Below are 12,963 nucleotides of genomic sequence, written 5' to 3' on the forward strand. Positions count from 1 at the left end.
GAGGTCTTAGTGACCTTTGACCTTTGGCCACCAAAATCTAATCAGTTCATCTTAGAATCCAAGTTGACAGTGTTTTATAAATGTTGAGTTCACAGGTACTGTGCAGCCACATGGAGAGACTGACAACTCAAGGGCTCATTGTCTCCGGCCCTCACTGTTCCTGAAAAGGAGACATAAAATCTTTCATGATCTTGAAAAATATGGAAATTTTTGAACAAATCAGTTTTTTATTTTGTGTCACTGTTTCCTGTTGAGTCATATATATTTCAGGTTAAAGTAATGATGTTGTCTGAAGGACATATTACATTTAACTGGGACCATATCTACTGAAGTTGTTTGTTTTTTAATCCTGGTAAAAAATACCGGTGACCGATTAAGATGGCAGATAAGATTAAGAGGCAGAGGTCAAAAGTAATGACCTTTATACAGTCAAATCTAGTTGATTCTTATTTATGGACTGTTAAAACAGCAACAGTGAAATGTTAAATGCATGTAATGAAGTTGTCTGTGTACAGTACTCTGTGTGTGTGTGTGTGTGTGTGTGTGTGTGTCCTCAGTGAACTGTATCAGTAGCTTCCAGCTGCAGCAGTCAGTTCAGTTTCTGTTCAGTCTGACTGAGGGAGGTTTTTGTACGACCACTTTTCACTGTGTGAACACATGCTGACTGTTGATGTAATGTTCACTCTGACAGTAATAAACTGCTGCATCTTCAGTCTGGACTCCACTGATGGTCAGAGTGAAGTCAGAGTGTGATCCACTGCCTGAAAAACGACCTGGAATCCCTGATTGTCGAGTGGCAGCAAAGTAAATGAGGAGTTTAGGAGTTTCTCCATCTTTCTGTTGGTACCAGGCTAAAAGATGATAGTTGCTCCAAACATGAACATTCTGACTGGTTCTACATCTGATGTTGACGGTTCCTCCCAGATCAGTTCTCACTGCTCCAGGCTGAGTCACTGTGACCTGACCTCTGGACTCTGAGGATACAGAGACAACAACATAAAGCAGCAGCATCATGGTTTTGTGGGCTTGATTTCAGAGGGACACATGTTGATAGAGGAGAGGAGTTGGATTCTCTGGACTTTACCTGTGAAGCAGCAGCAGAGGAGAGTCCAGATGAGGACGGAGATCAGAGTCATGTTTTGGATGAGGAGGATTTCCGTGTCTTCTGTTGTCATGAAGGACAGCTGTCAGTCATCCAGGGTTCAACTGTCAGGACTATAAACTCTCCCAGAGCACTGGAGCATGGTGCTGCTGATGCAAAGTGGCTCTATGGAAATGCTCTGACCCACTCCAACAGGGACTTGGATCAATACAATATTGATGATGATGTTTATCAATGATTAATCAGTTCATCAGAGTATTAATTAGGAATGAGTCGTCACTGATGGACCACCAGAATATTGTGTGACCTCCCTTAATTCCCTAATTCAGTACCACAATTCAATTTAATTCAATTCAATTTTATTCTTTGGCTCCAAATGACAACAGAAGTCGTCTGAAGCACTTTACAGTGTTTAAGATTTAAGAACTTGCCGAGTATAATTGTATAGAAAATTAAATTGAAAAGCCAACAATCCCATTTGAGCAGCTTTAGACAACAGTGAGAGGACAAACTCCTTTTAGAGGAAGAAACCTCCAGCAGAACCAGGCTGGTTCAATCAGTCACTATGAGACAAATTAGAACAATATAATTGTCTTTTAAAATTAAAATGAACAATAAATCAGCAACTGTGCTAAATGTTTACAGAATGAATTAGAAAGTGTTTGGATATGATTTCGGTTAAATTTTCCTGTTGAGAATTTTTATAATTTTAGATGTTATACAAATAAATGTTAAATACATTTTTCTGATGCTGAATCAGTTTTTATCACTTTATACATTTGTTATATAATCTGGATAAACGAAGATTTGATTGTGTTGTTTGTTTCAGAGTCAGAGAGCCGTGTCTCTCTACAGTCAGAGGTTTTTGTACGACGACTTCATCAGTCTGTATCACTGTGGTGGACTTTTGGTGGAGGAACCAGACTGGATGTTGACTGTAAGTACATTTTACTCTTTTAGTAACACAAATAGGACATGTATTTAATTTAAATTTCATAATTATAGACATTAATGTAACGTGTTGGCTTTTCATTGTTATTTCGCACTAAATTGTTATTGTCCTTCCATTCAGTCAAGAAATATCTTTTGTCAACATTTAATCTTAGTGAAAGAAATAAAGTATCTGATATTTAAAGTATCTGAATTTTTGTACATATTTTTGTTAATGTATTTGTCTGATTTTGAGAGTTTTTATTTTATTATTTATAATTTAAGTTCACAAACTCTCAGGTTTCAGTTTCTCAGGTCTAAATTCAACCTTTCTCCAGATTTACACTCTTTATACATCATGAATACTGCAGTATGAGTGGGACTGATTAGATTTTCTTAATTAGTTACATAACGAACGACAGTAAAAACATATTGATGTGTGTTTTCTCTTTTAAACATTTGTAAAATACTGTAAAATGTTTTAAATCTTTCACGTTTCCTGTTGTGTTAAATAAAAACGATAACAGCTACTTTGACAGTTTTATCTTTAGTTCTGAAACTTGTCTGTTGTCATGGTTCAGCAGTGATGCCTGTCTGTTGCCATGGTTACTGAGTTCAGAGAGAGAAGTGAAACACTGAGGACCAGTTTAATAAAATCTGATGAAGACCAGCAGAACCAGCACCATCCTCTGCTGCACCCAACAACAGGAAGTTTACTTCCCCTCATAGTAACTTTATTGATCTCTGTCTCTGCAGTGGGTCGAGTCCAACCCACCCTGACGGTGCTGCCCCCCTCCAAAGAGCTGGATCAGGGGAAGGCCACGCTGGTGTGTCTGGCCAACAAGGGGTACCCCTCAGACTGGACTCTGTCCTGGAAGGTGGACGGCAGCAGCAGCAGCATCAGCTGGGAGGAGAACAGGAGTCCCGGGGTGCTGGGGAAGGACGGACGCTACAGCTGGAGCAGCACCCTGAGGATCCCTGCAGACCAGTGGACCAAGGTGGACTCTGTGACCTGTGAGGCCTCCCAGGGCTCCCAGACCTCACTCAAAACAACTCTGAGGGCAGACCAGTGTTCCCAGTCCTGAGCGGACTCACTGGGACTCTGGCTTTCCTCTGCTACTGGTCTCAGTCTGTCTCTCTCATCATGTTTCTTATTAAACTGTTTCACAGCTGAAAACAATAAAGATTTCATCAAGTACATCACGAACACGTCACTTCTTCTTTTCTTTGATATAAACACTTTATATTAAACATCAGTTCAGTTATTAAACCAGTGAAAATGGTACCGAGTCCGTTTTTACCACAGTTGTGTCTTGTATAGAAAAAGGACTTTTTCTTTCTAATTCTAAAAGAGAAGTTTAAATGCTGTCTGAATCCAGGGACACCACAGTGCAGAGTCCAGGTCCAACAGGACCAGGCAGGACTTAGACAGGGATCCTAAAGGGCAGGTACAGAACGGAGGTGGTGATGTTGGTCTGAGCTCATCACAGCCTGAATGAAGCAAAGTAACAATAGCTGAGAAGAAGAAGCTGGTTGAAGAGGCTGATGGATGTGTAAAGACAGTCTGTCAAGTACAACAGGACCAGAGGAGGAGGTGGGAAAGAGTAGAAAAGAAGACGTTGAGATAAAAGACCTGCAAGACAACGGACGTGAAAAAGATCAGACTGATGTCTGGAACAACTTTTAATGTGTTACAGTCTTGAATAGAAGGATTAGAGGACCCAGCACATCCTCTGTGTTCAGGTGTAGCTTCAATCAGGACGTAGCTTCAGGGTTAAAACAAGCCTGCTGCTGTTCTCTAACTGGTTTATCTAACTGGTTTGACTGGTCTGTTTGATATGAAGTGTTGAGCTGAGTGTGTAGGTTCTGGTAAAGAGAAGTAAATACAAACAATCCCTCGTTTGTTCCTTTCACTTAAATACACAGACGATGAGGCTCAATTCAGAGTCCGGAGCGTCTTGTTGGTCGTTATAATCAGTAGTTGGTGAATGTGTCTCTCTCTGTCTTTTACTCAAATAATCTATGTGCTACATCATTGAATACAACATTCAGCAGCATTTAGCAGAATATTTCCATGATTACTTTGTGTGTTTTACTGAGTTTTGTGTTTGGTTGTTTTCTCTTCTTGCAGCTTTGTTTCCTCAATGAGACGCTTCTGTTAGAAGTTGAAGTTGTTTTATCAGTGTACACGTGTTTTGTTAAGTTGCTGTGCACTGAGCTCTCAGGGCCACCGTACTTTAATACTGAAACGTGTCTGTTGTCATGGTTCAGCAGTGATGACTGACTGTTGCCATGGTTACTGAACTCAGAGACAGAAGTGATGCACAAGACCAGTTTGAATTCCAAACTCCCAGTTTCTCTACAGGTCGTTCTTTCTTTCTCTGGGACGAGTCAAACTCCATCCTGACGAAACCCTGAAGCTCCCTGCAGACCAGTTCCAGAAAATATATTTAAATGTAAACGTCTGTCATCACTCAAGCCGAAATTTGATGAAACTGGTTTAATCTACTCCTACAAATTCTCTAAAACCCTAAAAACAACATGTGGAAAATCTAAGTATATTTATAGAAACGTCTAAAGAGCTGTTAAATATGTTCTTATATACCTGACAAATCACATCTAACAGCTCTATCAGCACAGCCTGACACTTTCAAAATATGTGTTTTTTTCTGTAATAGATGATAAGTTAATTTGTTTATACAGATTGTATGTGTGTGTGTGTGTGTGTGTGTGTGTGTGTGTCCTCAGTGAACTGTATCAGTAGCTTCCAGCTGCAGCAGTCAGTTTAGTTTCTGTTCAGTCTGACTGAGGGAGGTTTTTGTACGACCACTTTTCACTGTGTGAACACACTCTGACTGTTCAACCAGTGATAACTCTGACAGTAATAAACTGCTGCATCTTCAGTCTGGACTCCACTGATGGAGTTTGGATGAGTTTGATCCACTGCCTGAAAAATGACGTGGAATCCCTGATTGTCGAGTGGCAGCATAGTAAATGAGGAGTTTAGGAGTTTCTCCATCTTTCTGTTGATACCAGGCTAAACAGTGATTGTTGTCATGAACATAAACATTCTGACTGGTTCTACATCTGATGTTGACGGTTCCTCCCAGATCAGTTGTCACTGCTCCAGGCTGAGTCACTGTGACCTGACCTCTGGACTCTGAGGATACAGAGACAACAACATAAAGCAGCAGCATCATGGCTTTGTGGGCTTCATTTCAGAGGGACACATGTTGATAGAGGAGAGGAGTTGGATTCTCTGGACTTTACCTGTGATGCAGCAGCAGAGGAGAGTCCAGATGAGGACGGAGATCAGAGTCATGTTTTGGATGAGGAGGATTTCTGTGTCTTCTGTTGTCATGAAGGACAGCTGTCAGTCATCCAGGGTTCAAGTCTCAGGACTATAAACTCTCCCAGAGCACTGGAGCATGGTGCTGCTGATGCAAAGTGGCTCTATGGAAATGCTCTGACCCACTCTAACAGCTTGACTTGATAATGATGTTTTTTAATGAAGGATTCAGTTTTTGAAGATTATTAAATAGGAATTTTTAGAAAGATATTTTACAGGATTTTTGTTTAAATATCAGATCAATAAATAAAAGCACACACTAATAAAGTAAAATGAAATAGTGAATTCTGAATATTTTAAGCTCTTGTTACTTATTTTACTTTTCATATGAGCTGAAACTAAATCACAAAGACACGTTTACTTGTTTCAGAGTCACAGAGCAGCTAAACTGATGATTGACGTTGTTCTGATTTGCATGAAAAGGGAAGTTAAACAATGTGTGAGTGACTGGAGCAGCACCCTGAGGCTCCCTGCAGGCCGGTGGAGGAAGCTGGACTCTGTGAGGCCACCCAGGACCAGTGTTTCCAGTCAGCACCTGTTACACTGTGACTCTGCGCACGTTAATGATGAGTTTTCCATGCACACAAAAGTTAGTTCCGGATTACCACAGGGTTATATGCTTGAACTGATTCTTTTTACCCCATATGTGCCTTTTACTTTATGCCCCCCTTAGCCAACATTACTAGGAAACTCTCTATAAATTTCCATTGTTATGCAGATGATATCCAGCTATATTTATCTATGAAACCAGATAAACATATTAATTAGTCAAACCTAAAGCATGCTTAAAAGCTGGAGGTCCTCTAAATTTCTACTCCTCAATGCAGACAAGACAGAGGTTATTATTGTTACCTTAGACGACATAGCACTGGCCTCAAGTAACACTGTGAGGAATCTCTGAGATATCTCTGAGCAGGATAACTCCTTTACTTCATATAAATAAGAACAATCTCTAGACTGTCTTTTTGCACCTGAGGAATATTGCTAAAATTAGGAGCATCCGCTCCCAAAGTGATGCTGAAAATCTAGTCCATGCATTTGTTACTTCCAGACTGGACTATTGTAATTCACTACCTATATGTAGTTTGTCCCAATAACTCCCTGAAAAGCCTCCAGTTAATCCAAAATGCTGCAGCCAGAGTTCTGATTGAAATTAGCAAGAGAGATTATACATCTCCTACATTAGCTTTTCTCCATTGGCTCCTTGTAAAATCCAGAATAGAGTTCAAAACATTTCTCCTCATATATAAAGCACTTCACAATCAGGCTCCATCTCTTCTTAAAGACCTCATAGTTCCATATCTTCCAAGCAGAACTCTCTGTTCTCAGACTGCAGGTTTACTTGTGATTCCTGAGTTTCCAGAAGTAGAATAGGAGGCAGAGCCTTTAGCTATCAAGCCCCTCTCCTGTGGAACCAGCTCCCAGTTCAGGTTTGGGAGGCAGACACCCTCTCTACATTCAAGACTAGACTTAAAACTTTCCTTTTTATAAAGCTTATAGTTAGAGATGGATCAGGTGACTCTGAACCATCTCTTAGTTATGCTGCTAGTGATACACTGAACTCTTCTCCTCTCTCCATTCAATTGCCACCACTGCATGTGATTAGGTTTCTGTCCTCTCTTGCTCGTAGTTGTGCTTCATCCTCTCTATCTCCCTCAATTTTTACTTTTCTGCAGGTTTCCTCAGCCTTCGAGCTGTATATATCTCCAGAGACCAGTTACTGGTCGTACCAACCTGCCCAGTGTTTTTGCTGCTTCATCTTTTTTTTGTTGCCTGCTGTTTTTTCTCTCTCCTCTCTCCACTCAGATGGGCTCCCAGCCTGATATTTTGTAATGTCTAAATCTTAAAAACTGTAAACTGCCTTCAGATGACTTCTGTTGTGATTTGGTCCTTTAGAAATAAAACTGAACTGAATTGAATTAAAAAACCTTTTTATGTATTTGAGACACATAATTTTTAAGTGATAGTTTATGAATCAACAATCATGTGATCTTCAGTGCTCTAGATTAAATTGTCTTTGTACAGTACTGTGTGTGTGTGTGTGTCCTCAGTGAACTGTATCAGTAGCTTCCAGCTGCAGCAGTCAGTTCAGTTTCTGTTCAGTCTGACTGAGGGAGGTTTTTGTACGACCACTTTTCACTGTGTGAACACATGCTGACTGTTGATATAATGTTGACTCTGACAGTAATAAACTGCTGCATCTTCAGTCTGGACTCCACTGATGGTCAGAGTGAAGTCAGAGTTTGATCCTCTGCCTGAAAAACGACCTGGAATCCCTGATTGCCGAGTGGCAGCATGGTAAATGAGGAGTTTAGGAGTTTCTCCATCTTTCTGTTGGAACCAGGATAAAATATGATTGTTGCTCCAAACATAAACATCCTGACTGGTTCTACATCTGATGTTGACGGTTCCTCCCAGATCAGTTCTCACTGCTCCAGGCTGAGTCACTGTGACCTGACCTCTGGACTCTGAGGATACAGAGACAACAACATAAAGCAGCAGCATCATGGTTTTGTGGGCTTCATTTCAGAGGGACACATGTTGATAGAGGAGAGGAGTTGGATTCTCTAGACTTTACCTGTGAAGCAGCAGCAGAGGAGAGTCCAGATGAGGACGGAGATCAGAGTCATGTTTTGGATGAGGAGGATTTCTGTGTCTTCTGTTGTCATGAAGGACAGCTGTCAGTCATCCAGGGTTCAAGTCTCAGGACTATAAACTCTCCCAGAGCACTGGAGCATGGTGCTGCTGATGCAAAGTGGCTCTATGGAAATGCTCTGACCCACTCCAACAGGAAGTCATTATGTGGAAGGAAGTTATATTTTTTGTTAAAATGTATATATGTATACACTACCTAAATACTGTGCAGCACATAGTTTTCTCATTTGTATTCATATTTCAGATAAAACAGTTGATTCTGTCTGTGGTGATTTGTTAGAGATGTTTCTTTAAAGACAAAATAAACCATGTGTGACTGTTGGAGCAGAGAAAACAGCAGCTACAGCTTCAGCACCCTGAGGTTTCCAAATTCTCTGAACTGTGAAGCTATGAGAGCAAACCAAACCAACAGATAAAAGAAAATGTAAGGACACTTTGAATAAAAGCTCTGTAAAACTTTGTCATCAGAGTTTTGTTAACATAAAACATGTTCAACCTTCGTAGACCGAAACTATTATGTTAACTTTTCTTGCACAGCATCTTTGTTTTTTGGTTAAATGAGTTTATTGTCAATTATGGTGCCAGTTAATTAAAGGACTCGACTGCTCTGGCCATTAATTGAAGTGCTGACAAAACCTGGTGCATTACATCTATATTCAATACACATGTCTCTAGTTATAGTTACAATAAACTCAAGGAAGGATTCAGAGCAGCATTTAATAAATTCATCCACCACAGGACCATGAGACGACTGATCATTGTTCAGTAGGCTGTCACTGTGTTTTCTGAAAACTTCAAGATACAACAATTGTCAAAGCTTCTGATACAGTCGTTTGTGTAAAAGAAAGGAGAGAGGACACAGCCCTGTGATGAACCAGCTGTTCCTGTGATCTGGTCTGAGAAGTATCTATTCACTCTTACTCTCTGAGTCCTGCAGGTTAAAAAGTCTAAAACCCAGCCAACAACATTTTCCTCCAAACCAAACTGTTCACTGAGTTTCTTCATCATCAGGTGGAGCTGGATGGTGTTAAATGCTGATGAGAAATCTAAAGTTACAGTCTAGCAGGATTTCCACTCTGCTCCAGCTGTTTATAGATGTAGTTAAGCAGTGTTATTTGTCAAATGATTTCATAACCAGTGATGTTAGTGCTACAGATCTATAATCAGTCTGTGACCTGTGGTGGGAGAGCTTAACAATAGGAACTACAGTCGATCACTTCCACAGAGTAGGCATCGTTTAGATTTGTCTGATTAATTATATATTCGTACTGGGTTGTTTTGATATAAAATTATAAAATATAATGATTCATTAAAATTACTTCTTTGTTTGTTTTTTCTTCCATTAACCAGTGATGTTATAGTTTACAGACATGTTTGCTCGGACTCATATTCTTTATTTAATTTATTCATGGGTCCATGCAGATGTTTGTTTCAGACATCATGAAATTCTTTTCAGGTGTTTGTGAGATACAGCATTGATGAGAATTGAACATACATGAGGTCGTAGTGACCTTTGACCACCAAATTCTAATCAGTTCATCTTAGAATCCAAATTGACAGTGTTTTATAAATGTTGAGTTCACAGGTACTGTGCAGCCACATGGACAGACTGACAACTCAAGGACTCATTGTCTCCGGCCCTCACTGTTCCTGAAAACGAGACATAAAATCTTTCATGATCTTGAAAAATATGGATTCAACTGGAGCTGTCATCATTAACCACATATGTTCTGATAGTAGTGTTTAGTGAAGTGAATAAAAACAATGATCGAACACAAGTAAATGCTGAATAGAGGAATCTCAAATATCTACATTAAACCTTCAACCAGATGATTTGAAACAGAATTAAAAAACATAAAAGTCTTGATCAGCTACAGTTGGATGTTTACTGTTTGTCTCAATGTATTAGTTTCAGTTTTTCAGGTTTAGCTCAGAGATGTGTTATTGACATTTCTTATGGTAGTTAAATGTTACTTTTATATTTTATATTTAAGTTTTTTCACTGAGGGCAGATTTTTTTAAATGTATTTGAGAGTCATGATGAACATTTATGGAGTAACAACTGTAAAACGTTCAGAGCACTTGATCCAGTTTTGTGTGACAGAACTCAGTTTGTGTGTCCTCAGTTAACAAGTTATTTGGAGGGTTTTCAGGGTTAAAACTAAATTTAGGAGTTGGATTGTGGTTAGGGTTAGGATTACAGTGTAGTTAGATATGAAGATGTAATGGTTAGGAGAAAGAGAATGAATTATGTCATCTCTTTGTTGGTACCAGGCTAATTGGTGATCATTGCCTGCAACATAAACATTCTGACTGGTTCTACATCTGATGTTGACGGTTCCTCCCAGATCAGTTGTCACTGCTCCAGGCTGAGTCACTGTGACCTGACCTCTGGACTCTGAGGATACAGAGACAACAACATAAAGCAGCAGCATCATGGTTTTGTGGGCTTCATTTCAGAGGGACACATGTTGATAGAGGAGAGGAGTTGGATTCTCTAGACTTTACCTGTGAAGCAGCAGCAGAGGAGAGTCCAGATGAGGACGGAGATCAGAGTCATGTTTTGGATGAGGAGGATTTCTGTGTCTTCTGTTGTCATGAAGGACAGCTGTCAGTCATCCAGGGTTCAAGTCTCAGGACTATAAACTCTCCCAGAGCACTGGAGCATGGTGCTGCTGATGCAAAGTGGCTCTAGAAGCTAGTGTATTAGAGGAAGTTAGCTCCATGGTACATTTCTCAAATCCGTAGCTTATAACAGACATCACATAAGCTGGTAAGGAGGTGGCGTTCCATTAATTTAGATGAATATACTAAACAAAGCCCTCCGTAAAACAAGAACCACATATTACTCCTCATTAATACAGGCAAAAAAGAACAACATCAGGTTTCTTTTCAGCATTGCAGCAAGGTTGACATAGAGTCATAGCTCTGTCGAATATCCCCTTAAACCTCAGCAGCAATGACTTTATGAATTTCTTTCCTAATAAAATCATAACTATTAGATAAAAAATAGATCAGATCCATCCTACAAACAACATGGATGGACTCATATGTAAAAGAGCTCTAGATTCATTTGTAAGACATCATGTCTCTTAGACCCCATCCTGACTAGACTGCTCAAAGATGTCTGACCTTTGATCAGTCGTATCAGATCAGATCAGATCAATCTATTCTTACTAACAGGCTACTCTGTACTAGACCAATATCCGCTTTGTTTTTTTATCTCTAAAATTGTTGAAAAGGTAGTTTCAACGCAATTATGTGACCACCTACACATGAAGAACTTGTAAGATTTCCAGATTTAGAGAACATCATAGTACAGAAACAGCACTAACAGTGTTCTATTAGCATCAGATAATGGACTACCCTCTATACATGTCTTGTTAGATCTAAGTGCTGCATTCGACACTATAGATACCAACATTTTATTACACAGAGTGGAACATGTCATAGGGGCTAAAGGAAATAGCACTAGGCAGGTTAAAATCTTTTTAGATAGATTTCAGTTTGTACACGTTAATGATGAGTTTTCCTTGAACACAAAAGGTAGTTCTGGAGGTCCACAGGGTTCTGTGCTTGGACCGATTCTTTTTACTCTAGTTTCTCTAATTCTTTACCACTCAATGCAGACAAGACAGAGGTTATTTTGTTTGGTCCTAAAAACCTCAGAGACACGATGTCTAATCATATTGTTACCTTAGATGACATAGTACTGGCCTCAAGTAATACTGTGTGGAATCTTGGCGATATCTTTGACCAGGATGTCTCCTTTACTTCATACATATAAGAACAATCTCTAGAACTGCCTTTTTGCACTTGAGGGATATTGCTAAAATTAGGTGCATCATATTTCAACGTGATGCTAAAAAACTAGTCCTACTACTAACTACTTACACTGGACTATTGTAATTCACTATTAATAGGATGTCCCAATGACTGCTTAAATGTCTCCAGTTAATACAAAAACATGTCTTAAAGGCCTCATAGTTCCATATTTTCTAAGCAGAACACTCTTTTCCCAGAGTACAGGTCTACTTGTGGTTACTAGAGTTTCCAAATGTAGGTATTCTAGGCCTTCGAGCTGTATATCTCCAGAATCCAGTTAACCTGCCCAATGTTGTTGCTGTTTTTTGTTTTTTGTTGTCTGCTGTTCTTTTGTCTCTCCACTTTCACTTTCCCAACTGGTTGAGGTTGAGTTTGGTGAGGCAGATGGCCTCCCACGATGAGGCTGGATCTACTGGAGGTTTATTCCATTAATATTAATGATATTATTAATCCCCTTGGGAAAATTGTGGTTGGACAGCTGCTCGGGATTGTTGGGCTTTTTATATAATTCTGAATACAGGTATATTGTGTAAGGTCTAAAACTTTAAACACTGAAGTAACATAATGTAATCTTCAATGCTATAGATGAAATAGGGTTTGCACAGTAGTCTGTGTGTGTGTCTGTGTGTGTGTGTGTGTCCTCAGTGAACTGTATCAGTAGCTTCCAGCTGCAGCAGTCAGTTCAGTTTCTGTTCAGTCTGACTGAGGGAGGTTTTTGTACGACCACTTTTCACTGTGTGAACACATCCTGACTGTTGATGCTATGATAACTCTGACAGTAATAAACTGCTGCATCTTCAGTCTGGACTCCACTGATGGTCAGAGTGAAGTCAGAGTTTGATCCACTGCCTGAAAAATGACCTGGAATCCCTGATTGTCGAGTGGCAGCATAGTAAATAAGGCGTTTAGGAGTTTCTCCATCTTTCTGTTGGTACCAGGCTAAACAGTGATTGTTGTTATAAACATACACATCCTGACTGATTCTACATCTGATGTTGACGGTTCCTCCCAGATCAGTTCTCACTGCTCCAGGCTGAGTCACTGTGACCTGACCTCTGGACTCTGAGGATACAGAGACAACAACATAAAGCAGCAGCATCCT

At 39.8% G+C, this 12,963-nt stretch overlaps 1 gene segment (V, D, J or C); it reads left to right on the plus strand.

The window, feature by feature from the left end:
• Window positions 1-858: 858 nt before the first annotated feature.
• Window positions 859-3,232, plus strand: LOC113153612. The segment is given in 3 exon segments: window positions 859-913; window positions 1,863-2,039; window positions 2,789-3,232. Coding segments are annotated over 3 exon segments (561 nt in total).
• Window positions 3,233-12,963: the final 9,731 nt, after the last annotated feature.

This window comes from Anabas testudineus, chromosome 11, assembly GCF_900324465.2.
Source record: "Anabas testudineus chromosome 11, fAnaTes1.2, whole genome shotgun sequence".
Classification (NCBI taxonomy): Eukaryota; Metazoa; Chordata; class Actinopteri; order Anabantiformes; family Anabantidae; genus Anabas; species Anabas testudineus.